At 38.9% G+C, this 21,053-nt stretch overlaps 2 protein-coding genes across 4 annotated transcripts in view; one reads left to right on the top strand and one right to left on the bottom strand.

Moving 5' to 3' along the window:
* The window catches only part of Btk (Bruton tyrosine kinase), a 32,379-nt gene extending 16,706 nt beyond the window's left edge, over positions 1 to 15,673 (bottom strand). Inside the window, exons 1-5 of the mRNA XM_015502293.2 lie at positions 15,512 to 15,673; positions 7,665 to 7,835; positions 7,046 to 7,144; positions 4,737 to 4,805; positions 2,684 to 2,765 (exon numbers count right to left, since the gene is read on the bottom strand). Coding sequence (XP_015357779.1) covers positions 2,684 to 2,765; positions 4,737 to 4,805; positions 7,046 to 7,144; positions 7,665 to 7,805 — 391 coding nt within the window. The 5' untranslated portion in view covers positions 7,806 to 7,835; positions 15,512 to 15,673. The remainder of the gene's footprint in view (positions 1 to 2,683; positions 2,766 to 4,736; positions 4,806 to 7,045; positions 7,145 to 7,664; positions 7,836 to 15,511) is intronic.
* Positions 15,674 to 19,677: 4,004 nt separating this feature from the next.
* Positions 19,678 to 21,053, top strand: part of Rpl36a (ribosomal protein L36a) — a 23,645-nt gene continuing 22,269 nt past the window's right edge. For 2 of the 3 annotated variants that reach the window (XM_048797351.1, XM_015502262.2), the window contains exons 1-3: positions 19,679 to 19,825; positions 20,243 to 20,348; positions 20,555 to 20,622. In XM_048797351.1, coding sequence (XP_048653308.1) covers positions 19,823 to 19,825; positions 20,243 to 20,348; positions 20,555 to 20,622 — 177 coding nt within the window. In that variant the 5' untranslated portion in view covers positions 19,679 to 19,822. Of the gene's footprint in view, positions 19,826 to 20,242; positions 20,349 to 20,554; positions 20,623 to 21,053 lie in introns of all 3 variants that reach the window. The other variant, XM_048797350.1, reaches the window with a different exon arrangement.

Genomic DNA, 21,053 nt, shown 5'->3' with positions numbered 1-21,053 from the left:
AATCTCCTGTAGTCGTGGTATTTGTTAGAAGGCAAGCCTATGGCTGGGGCTATAGCTCAGCGGTAGAGCGCTTGCCTCACACATGTGAGGCCCTAGGTTCAATCCTTAGCACCACATAAAAATAAATAACTAAAAACAAAGATATTGTGTCCATCTATAACTAAAAGAAATTTTTTTTAAAAAAGAAGGGGAGCCTACATTTTGGCTCCTGTGGTAGATTACTCCAGGCAAGTTTGACATGGCATGCACGCAGGTATAACAACTGGGAAAAAATGCCTTTAGTGAAACAGAAGGGAAAAGATGGCAAAACTGCACGTAGCCACACTTATCTACCCACGCCAATGGCACAACTGAAATGATGGTGTTAATATTTGTTTTAGCCTATTGTAAATTTACTTGGCTAATGAACTTTAATAGTAGTGCATAATCAACATGGCAATGTTAACATATGAGTTAATAAACAAAGCTTACAAACTGGATATTCTTATCCTTGGTCATTACTCATACTTTGAATATAGTTGACAGTCAAAATTATTTGTTGCATTAAACTAAGACTAATTTTGAAATTAGTATTTGAAGTGTAAAGAGGTACTAACTTGGACACACCACACTATTCTCCCTTGCTTCTCCCTCAGCTACTCTTCCTCATTTCCTTTTATTTCCAAATTAAATCCCAGTCATCTATCAATTTAGAGCCCAAGAAAAATTAATCAATACAACTATTTATAGATCTGTTTTTGTATGCAAAGTACTGTATCAGGCACTGTGGAGGGAACCAAAGAAGTACACATATATATGCCTTCCGGAGCTCCTATCTCAGTTGCTGGCTTAGAAAGAGCACAAATTGAATGTATTTGGGCAAGTTACTTAAACTTTCTGTAACTCAGTTTTCTTATCTGTAAAATAGGGATGATGAAAATAACGGCCTCATGTGGTTAATGTGAAGAATAGGTGAGGTAACACATTAAAGAACTTAAGAGAAGAGCCTGGATCTTAATAAACACTACTGATGAGTTTGCTTACTTTGTATCCCCAGGGATAAAGAAGGTCCCTTAACTCAAAATATGACAAGAACTGAACCTTATGGTATTTGTAATACTCAACATAGCTTTACTCAAGAATATTTTGTAACTAATTACATGTGGAATTTCTGGACTTGGAAAGCAAGCAACATAAAACTATGTAATGAACTTAGACTTCGGAACGCACACGCCCAGGGATGTAGTAAGAATCCAGGATCCACTACTCATTAGCTATGTGCTTGTAAGCAAGTTACTTAACTTGCTTAATCTGTTTAAGCTTCAGTTCCTTCATTTGGAAATAGGGGAATAATACATAATTCATAAAATTATCATGAGGATTAAATGTGCTATTATGTTTTAAGCTCTTGACACAGAACCTAGTACATAGTAAGTGCCCTTAAGTGTTAGTTATTATTATTTTTTGCCCCAGGTTGTTGTGAAAATTAAGTGAGATAATGAATATAAAGTATTTAGCTCAGTGTCTGACACACAGCAAAAATTCAGTAAGTGATCCCTTTCTTCCTTTTCAGTTTGAAAGATTTGGTGATCACAATTTCTACCAATTATACTTGTTTTCAAGAGAGTGATCAAGGCTGGTGTAGCCAACCGCTATCAGAATCTAAATGTTTATTAAGACAAAGGGCTGTCATGCAATAACCCAACCATGCCATTATCAGGCTGTCCTCCTTCCTGTTTCTCTAGGCAGCCTTTCCTTATGTCAACTCAACCAGTTAATCTCTTAGTCACTTGACATGTGGCTATATATACACACAAATATATGTTCATGCATCCTGTGCTGCGAACATTTGCAGTGAAGTTTATCTTAAAACACTGTGTGGGCTACGTGAAATGCTAAAACGATGTTCAAGTGCAAGTCCTCACAAAGCAAGAAACAAAAAATAGTTCCTTGGGAAACATTTAACCACAATGAAGAGACATATAATGCTTTCTTATACAGTGCTTTATAGTTTTTCACATGCTTTCACATACATTACTGCTTCATTTGATCCTCAGGATAACCCTGAAAGTGGGTATAGGAAGCATTATTGTTATTTCTGTTCAGGAGAAGAAACCAAACCTCAAAGAAGTTCACTGGCCTACTTGCCAAAAGTCACCCAGCTTATAAGTGATAGAAGGATCTTGAAACCAGGTTCTTTTACTCTGACTTTAAGTACTCTCATGCATCACATTATTTAATTTTTGGAGCTATGTATTTCATAATTAGAACTCTAGATATTGTGTAATCATTGAACAGCACACTACCCTTGTAACTGGTGTAAAGAATGGGACTTTTTATAAATAGAGAAATAGAGATGCCTGCAATTACAAAATTGCAATAGAAAGATAGTGGTAGAACTGGGTGGAACTCTTATTCTAATATGTTATCTTTCACTCACATGATGGAATACTAAATTCAATTGTAGCACTACTATTGAGGCAAAATATAGGCTTTCTCTCTCTCTCTTCCCCTCCTTCTTCCCTCCCTTATCTTCCCTCTGTCTTCTTCTTTCCTTCCACTCATTTTTCCTTCTTCTCTTTCTCCTTTCCCTCTCTTCTTTCTCCCTTCCTCCCTCTCTTTTTCTCTTTCTCCCAATCTCTCTCTCTTCCCCATTTGTGCCTTTTTCTTTTGAAGACTAGTTTAATTTCCAAATAATGCTCACCATTTTTGATCTGATGAATCCAACGCTTTCTCAGTTCTTCAGTTGGGGAAAAGACATAGAGAGGCCCTTCATCATATACAACCTGGAGCAATGGACACATAGACTTCAGCAGTTAAGTCTTGGTTGGTACGTATGAGTTATTCACGTGGACAAGATGGAGCAAAATTTTAATTCATGGTTTTCACACACACACTTAATGGCCACCCCTCACTAACACTAGCCCAAATAAATCAAATTTGGAACCACAAACCTACTTAAAAAAATAAAATATAAATTAAGTACTATCATCTATTAGTATTTTTGAATGCCTACCATGATCAAGACATCATGCTAGGTGTTATGGAGATGCATGAAATATAAAAGATTTGGCTCTGACTCTCAGAGTTAATAGCCAGCACATAATGGATTCTAAAGCCAAAATAAATTAATTTTAAATTAGCTGCTGTTTAACATTATCCACTAGCACATCCAAACAATGTCATCTTCTTGAAAGACAAATGGTAGTAAAAATTATGTCTAAAATACCCTTCCTTTACAGATTTTCTAACAGTCATGGACATGAATAAGATCCTTTTGCATTTTTTTCTGGCTTGTTAATCTTGCTGTGCTCAGAAATCCATGACAGCCCCCTCCCCTGAGACTTTCCACTTCCTTTTCTGGCTTTCACTGTTGCAGAGTCTGCTATTTTCATGACATGTGGCCTGAGTTTTCAGGACATAAGCAAGCCATGTTGAAGATCAAATTTTGCTCTCCTTTATGGCTTATATTCCATCTACCAGGCAGATATCTATGTGGCTGGTTCTTCAGCTATTTCACACTAGAATAGAATTTAGGTTTATTTGTAAGTCTAATAAACCTTCCCCATACTGAACTTCCTAATACTACTCCTTCCCTCCCCTTTTCTGTCTTTTCAACCCACATAACCACCATTAGACAGATAGGCAGAACCAGAAGGAAGTGAAATGCTCACTCAACAAGTAGAGCATCTTTCTCAATGCACACATAATAGAATTGGTGCTATGTATTCTTTTTGAGGTGTAAATATGGAAAGAAACAATATTAGATTAGGAAAATAGCAAAACAAATATTCTCAACCCTTGTTGGTCTAATTTCTTGGTCTAGCTAAAACCAAACACTTGCTTTGTAGGCCACAACCATCTACTGAACATTTACTAAAAGAAGGGCTTGCAATTGTACATATGTATCTTTTACAAGTCAGAAACATCTCTTAAAGATCTGAGACCCATTCTCAAGAATGTAATCATCAAAACAATAATGCATTACTCTTCAAGACTCCATGGGAGTATAAAATCCTATCTTTGACAACTACCAGTCTACAAACACAACTGGCCTATTATCATTTACACTAACCAACCCTTCGTAATTTTTACTTCTCTGACTCTGAGCCCTAGTGCTCAACCTTAGTTACTTGCTTTTATTTGGCTTTAAAAAATATCACTAACTCTGGAGGTCACACAGCTGAGCTATATGCTATTAGTCTCCCACTAGCTTTGCTGTAGATAACACCTCTGAAATGTGGGTCATGATGACAGGATGCCTAGGTTATTTTTCAGGAACTGGAAGGCCATGTTTGTGGAAACCACCAACTCTTTGCAAGGGTCCAGTGGGTGACCTTTCCAAATCGGGAGACCCAAAACTCCACCTTCAGATCATGTTTACACAGCCATTTTCTGAACATGCACCCCATGAAGAACCATGGAGTTGGATTGCACATGTGCAGACTACTGATTGCTTCACTTCCAACCACCCTGTATCTCTACTCCATAAATATCCCTAAACCTGTTGTTGAAGCAGATTTGAGACTTGGGTCTCCCACCTCCATATTTGAAAATAAGATCTTTTGCAAAACTCCTTGTTTAAGTGATTAGCACACTGTGCAGTGGGCAAATGGGCCTGGTTTAGTAGCACAGCCTCCTTGTTCACTTCAATTTCAATAGACTGGGATTTAGTATATTTCCATCTGGCCTGCACCCCATCCCTACCAACTACATTGCAAAGTCCTTCCCAGAGTTGATGAGGGAAAATAACTCACCTGGAAAGGGTAAGGAAATCTTTCAATGATTGAAATCTGTTCCATTTCACTGGACTCTTCACCCCTTCTCTATGATGAAAGAAAAAGGTATGGTTATGATTATTAGTTTATACATTACTTTTTCTTGGGTTTCTTTAAGTATTGGGAGTGTTTGTTTTGCAGTATTGAGGATTAGACCCAGGGGCACTGTACCACTGAGCTCCATCCCCAGCCCTTTTTATTTTTTTCTTTTGAGATAGGTTTTCTTTTTTTATATATTGATTATTTAAAAAAAATAAATGACAGTAGAATGCATTACAATTCTTGTTACATGTATACAGCACAATTTTTCATATCTCTGGTTGTATATAAAGTATGTTGACACCAATTCATGTCTTCATACATGTACTTTGGATGATGTTTTCACTAAGTTACCCATGCTGGCCTTGAACTTGGAATCCTCCTGCCTCAGCCTCCTGAATCACTGGGATTACAACTGTGCATCACCACACCCAGCTAGGAATTGGGAGTCTTTTTCTGTGTCTTCAGAAGCATCTCCTACATAGACAATGCCAATTCTTAGTAATTAATTCCTATTACCCAGTTGGAACCCATATCCACAGGATCCAGTGCATACTCAGTCAAGAAAGCCTGAGACAGTTAAAATCATTGGGGAAAGGAAAATTTCTCAATAATTGGTGCTGGGACATCTAGCCACTAAAATTAGATGCATGAGGGGAATTAGGTAGTTAGCTATTTCACATCATACACCAAAGTAAATTTCAGATGGATTTAAGAGCTTAATATAAAAAGTGAAAATTACAAGTGACAGATAATAAACATAAATGCCTCTTTACATAATCTTGTCAGAGGGAAATCCTTTCTAATAATAATGATAAAGATGGAGTTATTAAGAAACAGATGGACTTATTTGATGACACAGACTTTTAATTCCTGTATGGCAAAAACACCATAAACAAAAATCAAAGATAAATGATAAACTGGAAAATATTCTCAATATATAGCTAAAAGATTAATATTCTTATATCAAGATCTTGTTGAAAGAACTAGGAATACAGTAAATATATCATTAGAAAAATTGGCAAGTTCAAAGCCAGCCTCAGCAACTTAGCAAGGCCCTAAGCAATTTAGTGAGACCCTGTCTCAAAATTAAAAAATAAAAAGGACTAGAGATGTGGCTCAGTGGTTAAGCACCCTGGGGTTCAATCCCCAGTACCAAATAAAAATAAAAATAAAAGGACCAGGAATGTAGCTCAGTAGCAAAATCTCTGGGTTCTATCCCTAGCACCAAATAATAATTATTATTATAAAATAAAATAAAAAAGAACAGTGGGTATAGTTCAGTGGTAAAGCATCACTGTGTTCAATCCCCAGTATCAAAAAAAAGTTTAGTTAAGCAAATTATAATATATCCATGATAGCTAACATCATGCAGTCATTAAAATCATGTAATTAAAAATATCTAATTTTAGTAGAACACTTTCCAGCATGCAAGAAGCCCTTGGTTCGATCCCCAGCACCAAAACAAAACTGGTTTTGAAATTGCTATCCTCCTGCCTCAGCTTCCCCAGTTGCTGTGACTGCACCACCACACCTGACTCCTAGTCCTTTTAATTCTTTTTTTTTTTTCAGACAGGGTCTTGCTTAGTTGCTGAGAGTTTCTCTTAGTTTCAGAGACTGGCCTTGAACTTGTGATCTTCCTGCCTTAGCTACCCAAGTCACTGGAATCATAGGTGTGCACCACAGCACCCAGCTAAATAATCTATTATTACACACAGTGTAATTACACTCTTCCAATTATTCAACAGCATATACCACATTGATAATATCCATGCATAAATGTTTGGTACTTTTATTACTGTCTTTGGGAAAAGCTTCTTATTTATTGTTAAATTGAAAAGGTAGATTATAAGGAAAGATGTATAGTATGATTCTATGTTCTAAATATATTACATATATTCATGTATGTTTATGCATTTTTAGTAGAGAAAAGCATCTGCAATTCTATGTATATGAACATGTTAATAGTTGTTTTAGCTGGACAATGGGATTTTGTACCATTTTTTCTTATTTTTGTGCTTTTAAAATATTTCCAGAGTTTCTATAATAAATTTGCATTACTCTTGCAATCAGGGAGGGAAAAAAAGAAAACAACATTGTATTTATTTATTTATTTATTGTGCTGGGGATTGAACCCAGGGCCTTGTGCATGCAAGGCAAGCACTCTACCAACTGAGCTACATCCCCAGCCCCAAGAAAACAACATTTAAAAAAAAAAATCAACTCAAAATCAGTTAGCCTCTTCTTACCGGAATTTGTCTTTCAGGGGGAGGATTTTTTTCAGGAACCACTGTTTCGACGCAGGTGATCTTCTCAACATCTATTGAACCCTTCTTACTGCCTCTTCTCTGAGAAAGAGAATGAGGAAGAAAATGGAGAAAGATTAAGAATGATTAAGCAACCAGATGACTAGATTTTCTTATCTAGTCATTCAGCATGGTGAGGTGGCTCCCACACTCTATATCAGGACCTGTTATTTTGGAAAAAGAAAACCTTCCAAATCTATTAATCTAACTTTTGACTACCAGATAGAGGACAAATATTATGGTAGTGTTAAGGACTGTATCAGCCATAAGAAACAATGAAGCAATTTTCAAATTTTGGATTTCCTTCTTGAGAATCCTTTGTTGAGCATTCACCAATTACAAGATTCCATGGTAAGACTTCCCCTGTGGCTTCTTAGCACCTTTGAATTTCTGTCCCAGCAGGGCTGTAGCTAGTTCTAATCTAGGAAATATTTTGCTGACCTTGAATATACATGGGTCATTTCTACCTCCCTTCTTCTACCAAGGAAGATGCACAACTTCCCCAAAGAAGATCTAAGATCTTTAAATCTTGAAACTCAGGCTTCACAGCTGAGAAACTTACCCCACGTTCAAAGTCATACTCATAGTAGGAAAGTTTGTGCATAGTCAAGAGAAAGAGACGCTTCTTGAAGTTTAAAGGCGATGTTTTCTTTTTTTGCTGTGAGCGCTTCAAAAAGATGCTCTCCAGTATCACTGCAGCCATCACTTCTTCTTTCTGGGGCTCACTTGTGTGCTGTTGATAATGAAAGTTCTTGAGATTCCAGTGCATTAATTCTCATCCCTCCTGGTTCCCCCTCAGCCTAGCTATCTATTGCAAATGGAACAAAAGTATGCATTACTAGCAAAGAGGCTTATTTCCACCTTAATACCCTCCTTACACAGTCCCTAAGGTCTGTCAATCCTCAGGAATAATAGATGCACACTGAATTGGGGGGGTTGATTTTACATTGTGAGTTCACAAAAATGGGGTTCTTATATAAATCAATGGAATGCATTAGATGTCAAATGACATGTACCTGTGTGTTTGGTAATGTCAAGAGGCAGCTTTACACTAGTCACCTTTTTATGATGTGTACAGAATTTGTGAACAGCAAAAGTCTCTGTGCAGCTGTTGACCCTAATGTTCCCAAAAGGTATAATGCAAGTTCCAGAACTCCATGGAGGCAGATAGTGGCCTTTTGGTTCCAAGTTTCCTAGATAGTGAGTATAATTTTTCAAATATTGTTCCACTAGGGTCTGTCAACCAAGGAGTCTAATAAGGACATGGAGAGTATACCTGTAGTTGTGTATACATGCTGTCACCCAACAGACTTTGTACGTTACCCACTGATTGAGTTACAAAAGGTAGATACTTTATTCTCAAGTTGAAAACACAGATTTTTTTGGTGGAGGAACAGTTGTGTTTTCTCTTTTGGTTTTTCCCCCCTTTTTCCTTAGTTATTTTAGACAGCATCATGCAAAAGTAATGCAACCGTCCTAGTGGCATGGAAGCGAGCAGTGTTCATTTATGAACAATAATGTGGTTAACCTTCCCAAAAGTTCAATATTCCAGAAAGATTCAGTTCAGGTACATGAAATATAAAAAAAGCAAAGGAAGTCCCTCAAATCTACCAATTGTTTTTTAAAATGATTTTTAAAAAATTGTTTTTAGTTGTAGACTGACACAATACCTTTACTTTATTTATTTGTTTTTATGTTGTGCTGAGGATGGAACCCAGTGCCTCACATGTGCTAGGCAAGCACTCTGCCACTGAGCCTACTTCTTTTATTCACATAAAACACTGTACAGGGGGCTGGGGATGTGGCTCAAGCAGTAATGCGCTCACCTGGCATGCGCGGGGCACTTGGTTCGATCCTCAGCACCACATAAAAATAAAATAAAGATATGTGATATGATGTAGGGAAAAATAAATATTAAAAACTTCTCTCTCTCTCTCTCTCTCTCTCTCTCTCTTCTCTCTCTCTCTTTAAAAAAAACTTTACAACCGTTCTTCACCTAAAGTTATGGACAATCTTATTATTAATTCCAAATCTTTATTTAAAAAGTACAGTGAAAAAAATACTGTCATAAAAATGGAGCACTAAGTGAGTGATGAAAAAAAAAAACCACTAGTCCTCCTCTCAAGTTTCTTTATTTACCCAGAAGCAGTGGTGACCAAGTAATAATACTCTATTCTTGGGAATTGCTAATTCATTGAGTTTCCTATAATACCATCACATTTATTTCATGGTGAGTTATAATTAAGTACCTCTTCACAGTCAAAGACCTAAATTACAGAACACAAAATAAAACCCTAAAAATATTGAGTAGCATAACTGCAAATGGGATCAAAATCATCCCAACAAACCACAGTTGTGCTTCTTATAGCCAAATAAAGGACATCTAACATTTTACCCTTAATTTTTTTGCAGGATCTTAATGGATACATTCCTGCTGAGACTCAGCATCTGCTTTAGTCTCAGCTTCTGCTCTTATTTCCTCTAAGACAGGTCCTTCTGGATGCTACCTTTTATCTTTTTCTTTTTTAGAATAAATCCGGTTTGTACAAGAGGAAGCCTTCCATCTCAAATGTCTGTGTTGGGATAGGGTTTAGTGCTGGTCTAAGTATGAGGAAGTAAGTAAGCTTTTCACTAGCTATCATCCCTCTGAGAAAGAAGTGAAATGGCATCAACATCTAGATCACTGAACCAGAGTATTACTGGGGTTTCCATGGTTTGGTATCTCCTTCTTTGGATACTTTTCTCCTATCCCTTGTGATTTAGTACAGAGTCATGTAGCTTGAAACTGTGGTAGTTCTTCTGTAGGCACCACCAGTCCATCAACCAATAATGTAAAAATATAAACGTCCATCCTTATGTCTTCTGGATGGTTGGTTTTGCATTAGAAGGCAGAGCATCCATGGGTACTCATTGTGGAAGGTCCCAGTTTTTTTCCTCTAAAATATTAGCAGTGTACAGTCAATTTGACCATAAATTATGCATAGTAGGGCTTACCCTGAACCTCATTCAAGGGGTGTGAGGTGAGATGGAAATGGAGGTGACATAATGTCTCATACACACACACACACACACACACACACACACACATACACACACACATGGTTGTTAATATAGAGAAAAAAAGAGGAGACAGAGGAGAAAGACAAAATTCTTTAAAGCATAGAGTATCAGTATCAGAGTTATAATGGCTTTTTTTAGAATTTCTTTTTTAGTTGTAGATGGACACAATACCTTTATTTTGTTTATTTATTTTTTTATGTGGTGCTGAGATCGAACCCACTGCCTCACTTATGCTAGGCGAGCCAAAACCCCAGCCCCATCAGTGTGATAATGTTTTGTTTGTTTTGTACCAGGGATTGAACCCAGAGGCAGTTAACCACTGAACCACATCCCCAGCCCTTTTTTATATTTTATTTAGAGACAGGATCTCACTGAGTTGTTTATGGCCTTACTAAGTTTCTAAAGCTGGCTTTGAAATTGTGCTCCTCCTGCCTCAGCCTCCCCAGCTGCTGGGATTACAGACATACTCCACAACACCTTGCAATGTTCTTTGTATTAAACTACAAATGCGGGCTGGGGCTCAGAGGTAGAGCACTCACCTAGCAGGTGTGAAGCCCTGGGTTTGATCCTCAGCCCCACATAAAAATAAATAAAATAAAGGTATTGTGATTAAAAAAAAACTACAAATGCAAGGATTTTCACATAGCCACCTTTTGCAACAGAATTCAGAAAAACAAAGCTTATTAAAATATGAGTTCAGCCATCATATAACTGCCCTATACCAAGGAATTAATATAAATGGCAGTTACACAATCAGTAAACTAAACCATCATTGGCTATTATCTTGCTTATAAGAGAAAACACTATTAAGGACAATACTAGAGTAAAATTCCAAAACTTACATAGCCTGCTTATGATTGGGAGAGTCCATGAGAGGATAGTTAGAAATATCTAGTACAATAGTACTTCAAATAACTACTTAATTAGAATTTCCAAGAAGCAATGTTTCCTCTTTATTTTTCTTTTAAAGTATACTTAATTGGCCAGAAAGATTCTGGTCATTCCCTTTCTCTCTGTAGAGGGATGGAACAGAACTCCTATTTCTCTGAGCGCCATCTACCTGTCAGGCATTTTATTTTGTTTTTATATATTTATATTTTTGCAATGCTGGAGATTGAGCCAAGGGCCTTGTACACAGCAGGCAAGCTCTGCATCTGCAACTCCCTAGCCCCTGACAGACATTTCACATGTGTTATTTCATTTATTCTTCACAACAAACAGATAAGAAATCCGAGACTCAGAGAGATTACATGACTTGTCTAAACTTACCATCTATACCCCTGCTATATCATGCAATATATTGAATATTGTTTGTCATACCTAGGTTTGCAATATATTGAATTTATGTTTGTCATACTTAGGCATGTTTTTATATTATTACTACATGTGTACATATCCACAAAAGATATTTAGTATTGGTTTCTGTTTTAAATTTTATATCTAAATGGTATGTATTCTCCATCACTTGTCTTCTTTTCTCAATATAAAGTTTTATGATTTATTTATATCATGTAGTTCTAATTCACACATTTTAATTCTTTTTTTTTTTTTTTTGGGAGGAGGAGGGTTGCTGGGGATTGAACCCAGGGCACTCCACCACTAAGCTACATCCCCAACCCTTTTATTTTTTATTGTAAGACAGGATCTCACTAAGTTGCTGAGGCTGGCCTTGTGATCTTCCTGTGTTAGCCTCCTGAAATGCTGGGATTACAGGTGTGGGTTATTGCACCCAGCTCATTTAAATTAATTTTTATGCACATAAAATATTTCTGGTGAATACAGTCCATTTTTCCCATTCTCCTGTTGCTTGACATTATGTTAGATTTGGGGCTGCATGCTAACCAGGAAAGTTCTGATCTGCAATAGTCATTTCCAACAGGTCTGGGGGTTCTGATTCTTTCCATACCATTTTATGTTGTTGACATTTTACATTTTTATTCTGTTGTTTTGGAAATTTCTTAATCTCAGTGATTCATCATCTCTTTTACCCTGCACTAGAAACAATAGCTTCTGGGCAAGTGATCCTGAAGAAGAGACAGACACTCAATCCACAAGTTTACAGTCAGTGTCAGATTGATGTCATACTTTCAGTTTTGTCCCTCTGTACTAAGGGTCACTGCTAGGGTATTCCATCTTGTGTGCCTCTTTGGCCTTTTTATCCCCCAGTTTATTTTTGTTTTCTTTAGTTTAAACGTGTGTGTGTGTGTGTGTGTATTGTGGCATGTTGGATATAGAACTGGGTCACTCTACCACTGAGTTACATCCCTAGCCTTTTTAATTTATTTTTATTTTGAGACAAGCTCTTGCTAAGTTATCCAGGCTGACCTCGAACTTGTGATCCTCATGCTTCAGCCTTCCAACTTGCTGGGATTATGGTGAAAACCACCACACCCAGCTGGTTTAAACATTTTATTTGTTTGTCCTTCCATATCAAAATAATACATTCATTATAGACAAGTTTCAAGCACAGGAGTATTAAAAAGAAAAAAAATCAATTATCAGCTTATTATCCAGATGCAATAATCTCTTGGCATATTTCTTTATATTTTTTTCTGTGCATTTTCTTATTATATTTGAAATCATCGCACATACTATTTATGATTTGCTTGTTTTTTAAAAAAAATCTATCTATCCATCATCTATTCAACATATCTGTTTCTAAATAAGATCTGTTTCTTTTTGGGAGGCGGGGGGTACCGGGGATTGAACTCAGAGGAACTTGACCACTGAGCCACATCTCCAGCCCTATTTTGTATTTTATTTAGAGACAGGGTCTCACTGAGTAGCTTAGTGCCTTGCTTTTGCTGAGGTTGGCTTTGAACTTGCAATCCTCCCGCCTCAGCCTCCTGAGCTGCTAGAATTAAAGGCATACACCACCGTGCCCAGCAAACATTCATTTTTTTTTTGTATGTGGTGCTGGGGATTGAACCCAGGGCCTTGTGTATGTGAGGAAGCACCCTACCAGCTAAGCTATATTCCCAGCCCCCCATCCTTATCTCTTTTCTGCTCCATTTGCAATCACTTTTTAAATTTTGATTTTATAGCAGACTAACTTGTTTTTTTCATTAAGTCAATCATCTCCAGTTCTAGTATATTCCAATCTTACACCTATCTACAATTTAATTACTCTTGAGTCTAGAATTTCCATACAGTTAATAGACTGTAGTTTATTTTCATTTCATGGAGGTTTATGGTGAGGGCTTTCAAAGAGTGGGGATGAAAGTGTGGGATTAAAGCTTCTAGGTTTGTAATGCTCTCAAATCCCCCACAGTCACTGAACATGAATCTCCATAGAAACTGAAAGTCACACGTGGCCCAATTGTTTCAGGGTCCTCAGAGGAGTTCTACCTTCCCCTCCCCCTTGATGGCTTCATGCATAACGAAGCAGCTTTGGAGTTGAGGTCTCTATCTTCTTATTGTGTACTGCCTCACTGAAAAACCTAGTTCTCCCTTATTCTCAGAAGTTAGCAATCAGATCTCAGCATTACTGAGGGAAAAGTATCAGGTATCTGATGACTCTTTGGAGAACAACCAAACTGGTTTTCAAAAGCCATATCTTCCCCTTATATCTAAGCGACTTCCTGGTATGGTCTAGTCCACTGAAAGGAAACTACATAGGAAATTTGCTTGAATGGAAATAATAAATCATAGTGATAATTTAAAACTACACGAATACCCTAGAAGTGGATGGAAAGTTACACTAGTTCTTACCATAAGGAATTTACAAAGGATTCTAAACAAAAACCCCAATAGCCATACACAACTGGAATTTAGACTTTAACACAAGCAGTAGTTTAGCATGAATATAAAGGGGCCAGAATAGAGTAGATAGGGCAGGCCCTAAGAAATATTGTTTAGGTGTAGTGCTTTAAGTTTCCACAAATATCTATATTTTATGGCTTATTTTGAGGGTGACACTTTTATCAAATAACTGAGACTCCAGAGAGGATGTAGCACTCTTGCTTCAGAGGCTTGGCATACAAAATGAGAGAAGGAGCAGAACTAATACACAACTAACAGCAAAGAAGACATCTCCTGAGCTGTATAAACTCCCCTACCCCAGCCTTTGGACTTTGCTGCTGTCCTGTCTCTGGAAATGCACACATGGAATTTTTTGTCTTTGAGAACTGGGTAGCCAGGAAATTGTGATTCCATTTGGAGGTCTGACAACCCCTCCAAGAATGTCTTGATCAGGGTCAGCAATACCTTTTATTCTAAATGCTAAACTACTTGCTCTGGATATGATTTGTGAAGACATTGGCAGGCCCTAGGCATAATAAAAATAATAGCAAATGCTGAGATAAAGTACTTATTATTATCAGGCCCTGTTTTAATGTATTTACATTTATTTATACATTAACTACTTCCAATAAGTCAGTAGGAAGGGTACTAGGCAAAAGGGGGGGGGATGGTAAAGAGCCAGAGGAGAAAGGGGCAAGTAAAATTCAATTCAATTCAACGATTATTTATTAAGTGCTGACTCTACATCAGGGATATGGTGATGAATAAAATAAAGGAGGATGTAAAGAAGAGGGAATACAGGTAGAGAAAGGAAGAGAAGAAGAAGGAAAGGAGAAATGGAGAGGAAATGAGAGGATAAATAATGAAGACAGGAGAAAAGTACGCTGTGCACATGGTAGGCAATGGTAGGAAGATAAATCTTCACCATGATCTTCAGGGTTGGCCACACTGCCTGGGCTGAGGTGGAGGCTGCTTTATTCTGGTCCAGTCTCTTATCCACTATTACCATGAGGTTGGTACAGCATCCACACAATCCTTTCAACCAGCCAGATCTGATCCTGGCGATATTTGGCTTGATGCAGACCAAGGCTTGTAGCTTAGCACCTTAGTCTAGCCAGGGCCTTTCCCCAGCTTGCACTGCCTATTGTGCATGTGAGCATTTACCATTTTCCTAGATAGGTTGCCTCTTAGAATTTCATCTAAGGGCCTCATTGACCCAATATATATTTGAAGTCTTCAAGTGATATTTGACCAAAGTTTTTTTTTTTTTTTTTTTTTTAACCTTACTGCCAACTGCAATATCTCTTTTCCAGCATGTTTTGCAGAGGTGTTCCCTTCCAACATTCGCTACCTGTTCAGATGATCACCTCAGATAACTTTTTTCTCTTCCTGTTCCCCCCACAGCCCTCTCCGGAAAGGACCCATATAGCCCCTCTCATCACTGGAACAGACTGCTAGGGCCTTGTGCTGATGACACTCCCACCCTCCACCAGCCTATTCTACCAGCAAATATATGGCATCAGCCATGCTTTCTCTCTGGTCTTAAGGGGTCCCAAGAGAGGTACTTGCTGCTGCTGCTGTACAGCCCCTGCCATTCCCCAGACCCACCTTGGTCCTGACTTAATGGAGGTAGCTTCCCAGATGCATTGAGATGCCAGGACTTGGAAGGTGGCACTCGATCTCCGAAGACACTGGCTCTGGAGACATATTCTTACAGTCCAGAGAGGAAGGACAGTCTGAGCAAACCCCACCCTTTCACAGCCACTCAGTTCCCTTTTTTTGTTTCCTGACTTAAACCAATGTCTTTTTTTTCTTCTTCTCAGCAGCATGGTATCTGGTTCCCTGCTGCTGTCCTTATTCCACCCCCACAATTGTCCCCGCCCCTCATTTGGTTGGGACCTCTGACACTACTATCTTGAGTCCAGCTCTGAAAGAACATTTCTCAACATTATTAGGGCCACTGAGACTCTACAAGGGGCTGGGATGAGTAGACAGATCATCAGGCTGCCCTCCTAGAGATAAAGGATTATGGAAATAGCACAGAGAAAGGAGGCTTGGGGGTGTGTGTGTGCCAAAGATGGTGCAGAACAAAGGGACTGCCAAGAGGGGTGTCTTTAGAGTCTACCTCCTTTGAGGCAGGAGACTCAGGGTCACACAATTAAACTCTATAGTAAAGGAAGGAGAGTGCTCAGACAGGGACCCAAAAGTACGCAGCCTGACAAAGGTACAGACAAGACTTCCCCTGCTGAGTCATTTTCTAAGAAAGCACTTTTTTTTCTACAGATAAAAATGCCAAGATGTAAACCCACACAAAGACTCATGCCCTTCCCCATTTTCCATGAATGTTGATTTTCTCCATTTAAGATTTGGCCTCAAGGATTAACAAATAACACTTTTATCTTTAATCCTATAAAACAGGAAACAAGACTTGTGTGTGTTACTTGAAGCCTGGATGTTTCCACAGAAGCCTCCCAGGCTATGTTTCCACCTACAGTCTTCTCCCTAAAGATTCTCTGAGGAAATGCAAACAGTGTTGCCTGCAGACCCTGGTGATGGCAGAACCCCTTGTAACTGAACTGCTTGCCCACCTTAACTTATGTGGCACTCCCATATTTTCTTGCCCTGTAGTGCTGTACCCTAATGTAGAAACGGATCACAGTTCCCATGAGTCCATCAGAATTTTTAAGGCAACAGTATTTTAAAAAGATAAACTTTGGTAGGATGATTAATTTCATATCTGCACAAGACAGATGGGCAGTGAGTGTTGTACAGATCTCCCTACTTTATTGACAAATTATATATATATTCTTTCATTAGTCTCCTGAAATAGCTGCTCCATTCACTGCCTAAGTGTTGGCCACAGGTACTTACTGCATTTTACCTTGCCTCACTTTTTCTTCAGCCAGATGCTGCTTATTATCACATGCCTCATCTTTTGCCCAGGTTCATCTTGGGATGGGAACTGGGAGTTGATATGCACAAAACGGAAATCCAGAGAGGAGGACTAGGGAAAGGACAAAGTGAACCTAGGCTCTTCACCCAATGCCCATAACTGCTCCCCTAGCACACTTGTCCATATCAAACTACTTGTACTCAAATAGTGCAAATAAATGGCTAAGTGTCACCTCAGATTCCCAATGTAATATTAAGGTTTGGTTCTTGGTGCTATCCTAATCAATATTTCTTTGAGAAAGACAGATAAAGTAGCCTATCTAGTCTGAATAGTGCTGAGTAGTGCAAGTTTGTATGAACTACCTGGGATGACAGACTCAGGTCCAAAAAGATCCTTGACCACCTGGTGTGAGAAGTCAAATTCAACAAAGGGTATTTTACCAGGCCTAAGGGTGATGCCCCATAACTGAGTGTAAACTTTGAAATTCAAATGACTTCAGGTAAATTGGGCACAGTAGTGCACACCTGTTATCCCAGCAATTCAGGAGAAAGAGGCAGGAGGACTTCAAGTTGGAGGCCAGCTTCACCAAGACCATGTCTCAAAATTAAAATAAACAAATGAATAAAAAGAACTGTGGATATAGCTCAGTGGTAAAGTGCCACTGGTTTCTTTTTTTTTAAAGAGAGAGAGAATTTTAATACTTATTTTTTAGTTTTCGGCGGACACAACATCTTTGTATGTGGTGCTGAGGATCGAACCCAGGCTGCACACATGCCAGGCGAGCATGCTATCGATTGAGCCACATCCCCAGCCCAGTGCTGCCGGTTTCAATTCCCAGTTACCATCCTCCCATTCCAAGAAAATGACTCCAAGTAAAACTAGGGGAGCAGTAACATTTGTAAAAATGGTTCAGGGTTTTTGCAGATACTTATCAAGAGATATGTCACATCAGTTAGATGGTTGCCCAAAAACCCAAGGTAACATTAGATTTCCTTGTAGAATTAAGAAAGAGAAAAGTGAACATGCTACCTATTCTGCAAGACCAGGCCACACCTACAGTCTTGTGTTAAATTCAGAGTGCCTCACTTTATGGGAAAATTAATGAACAAGATCATTTCCAAAACAGAGATCAGGATTGATGTATAGATGAATAAGTTCTGGGGCTCTAATATATAGCATGTGATGATAGTTAATACTATACTGTTTACTTGAAATTTGATAAGATAACAGATTTAAGTGTTCTTCCTCCTACACATGCACAAAATGGCAATGATGGATGTGTTAACTTGACTCTGGTAATTATTACACAATTTATATGAATAGCAAGTAATCACACTGGATATCTTGAATATATGTAATTTTTCAATTAAATATTTTAAAATAAACAACAGCAATAAAAAAAAAACCTTTAAGTCAAGCCACATAGGGAATGATAGAACAAAGGTTGATTAGAAGAAGAGGACCCATGTTTTCTATCTTCATATTTCCATGTAATTGACATACAAACCTTTAGAAATTCCCTAAAGACCGGTATCGTTGCTTTAAAGTCTGGAGAGAAGATGCTGTGAGGTTTCAAGCTGGCAGTTTGGCAAAGAAACTTAAAAAAAAATGTAGCAGGTAATGGTAAAGTTTTTAATAACTTAGTCCTGAGATCATAAAAAAAGGAGTGATTAGAGAGTCAGCTCAGGACTCATTGGTATTCCTGGAGCAAACAGGATACTTTAGGCTCTCATAGTTCCTTATACCCTAATCCACTGCCACCTCCTCCTGCATCCCAATCCAACTCTTTGTCCTTACTATTCTCTACCCTTCTGACATCCCTGCTTCACCTGTGTGGTATAGCAGTTAAGTGCAAGGCTATAGTGTTAGATGACCTAAGATCACATTCCAGCTTAAAAAATAACCACCTGTGTGATTTCAGGTAAGTGAGTTTAATGCTCCTTATACCTCAGTTTTCTCGCCTGATAAATATTAATAATGGCACAAGACTCCTGTGGTGGTTTTCAAGAGGTTGTATGCAAGGTGGTTGGGAGAATATCTAGCACATAAGTGATCCATAATTGTTAGGTATTATAATTAGCAGGCCACAATAGCGGTATTGCCTAATTGTAAAGGAACCCAGGCTCTGGAGTTAGACTACTCAGGTTTGTATCCTGGATCTATTAAATACTGTTGACATTGGGTAAATCACTTAACATTACATGGCCTCAATTTGTTAACCTAGAATTACTATGAGAATTGTAGGAGACAATCCATTTTGAAGCTCAACACCCTCAGTCTTCCCCTGCTGAACTGCCTTGAAACTTAGAGTACATCTCCTGCTAACTACTGTTGCAGGAGCTGAACAATTTCAATTTCACTTATCCTAACCTACAGCAGCCAACTAACTCCATCAGCTAAAAGTGTTGCTTTAATATGGGTCATTGTTCCTTTTCTTTGAAGAACTCAATCCATAATTTTATATTTCTGAGTATATTACTGTGTCCCTCCCTTGACAGTGCCTGACACAGAATAGGCATTCAATAAACATTTGTTGAATAGACCTACTGACCACGTGATAAATTAACTGGCGCAATTGGCTCTTTCCAATTCCTTCTTTGAACCATTCACTGTGAAACATGCTCCCAGCATACCTGAGGTGGAACAGGAATAAAATGCAGAGATGAAGGGCCCCTCCACTCTACCCTAGTCTCGGCTTCCCTCAGGGAAAGGGAGGCCAGAAAATCTGGAAAGAGCCCTGCTTCCTTCACTTAACGATACTACGTAGCAACGCCCGCCAAAAATGAAAAGTTGCAAAGTCAGGAGGCTGGAGGAAATTGAGGAGAAGAGAGCCAGACCTTCCTTGAAGCTCCCACCCTCGGCTAGGAATCCAGTCCTCTCAGCCGCCAGAGGTCGCTGCACCATGAACCTGATACTCTTTCGTCGCTCTCTCTGACTCCCACGAGAAAGTGCGAGCCGGAACCACCTATATACTTCCGTTTCCGGCCCTCTTTCTTTCTTTCCTTGCCGATAACGCTGTCGCAAACATGGTAGGACGTTGGGTTTGGACCCGGTAACATCCAGCTTAATCCTTACCGCCGAGTAGACGGTACTGTCCTGTGGTGGCTCCAGGCCCCTGCGTGGCCCCGATATCCCAATGAAACCCAGCATTACTGGGATAGATCCTGAAGAGACCAGGCTCTGGGAGCTGAAATTGAAGTGATGGGGTCTATGAGGTAGACTTAGCCGTGGGTGAGGTTAATAAGCTTTCTTCCCTCTTTGGGGCCTAATGGAGGTTGCTGTGCTTGAAGCACATGGGACTGGACCACATTTTGCAGCCACAGGATCGTTGCGTGTTAGCAAGGAGTTAGAATCAAGTTGGCGTGGGATTCCTCAGCTGCAGCTGAGTCAGTGAGGCAATTGGGCCATTTTGGTCTGATACGTTTTGTGAATGGTGTGTTTACTAGGTGAATGTTCCTAAGACCCGCCGGACGTTCTGTAAGAAATGTGGCAAACACCAACCCCATAAAGTGACACAGTACAAGAAGGGCAAGGATTCTCTGTATGCACAGGGTAAGATGGCTTCTGCCTAATTTGGGGTTGATGTTGTATTTATGAAGGGGTGTGCGGAGAGCCCAGTATGGTGTCCTTTCCGCCACCTGGCCCTCACATAGGCACTAATCTGGGAAGCTCAAGATAAAACCCAAAGGACTTTTTTCCATGTGTCTGTTGTGGTTTATGATCTTTAGTGTACCATAACAAACAACTTCTTTTTCCAGGAAAGCGGCGGTATGACAGGAAACAGAGTGGCTATGGTGGGCAGACCAAGCCAATTTTCAGGAAAAAGGTTAGTGGTGATTATGAATTGACATAGACCTTATTATGTGTGGTAAGGATCTTGCATTTGTCATCTCTACCCCACACACAGCATTAATCTCAGCAAAGTTATTGCAAATGCCTGCAGTGTCATGTACTAGGCAGTGGAGCCGGATGTCTGACAGACATAGGACTGCACTGATTGTTTACATTTTTTGTCCTCTTTTGGAAGAGGTAAAAACAAGGATTATGTCCTGTTTCCTAAGAACTGAAGTTTTAGTACATCAGTAAGTCCATTCATTTTGCCTCTTCGCATCATCAGGTCTGAATTCTCAGCTCTTCAGTGCAGTAAGAATTGTTATTTGGGGCTGGGTTTATAGCTCAGTGGAAGAGCCTTTGCTTAGCATGGTGAAGCCCAGTGTTCATCAATTTCCCCAGCACTGCAAAAAAAAAAAAAAAAAG

The sequence above is a fragment of the Marmota marmota genome, unplaced genomic scaffold (assembly GCF_001458135.2).
Source record: "Marmota marmota marmota unplaced genomic scaffold, marMar, whole genome shotgun sequence".
In the NCBI taxonomy this organism is placed as follows: domain Eukaryota; kingdom Metazoa; phylum Chordata; class Mammalia; order Rodentia; family Sciuridae; genus Marmota; species Marmota marmota.
This window is presented reverse-complemented; position numbering and strand designations above follow the sequence as displayed.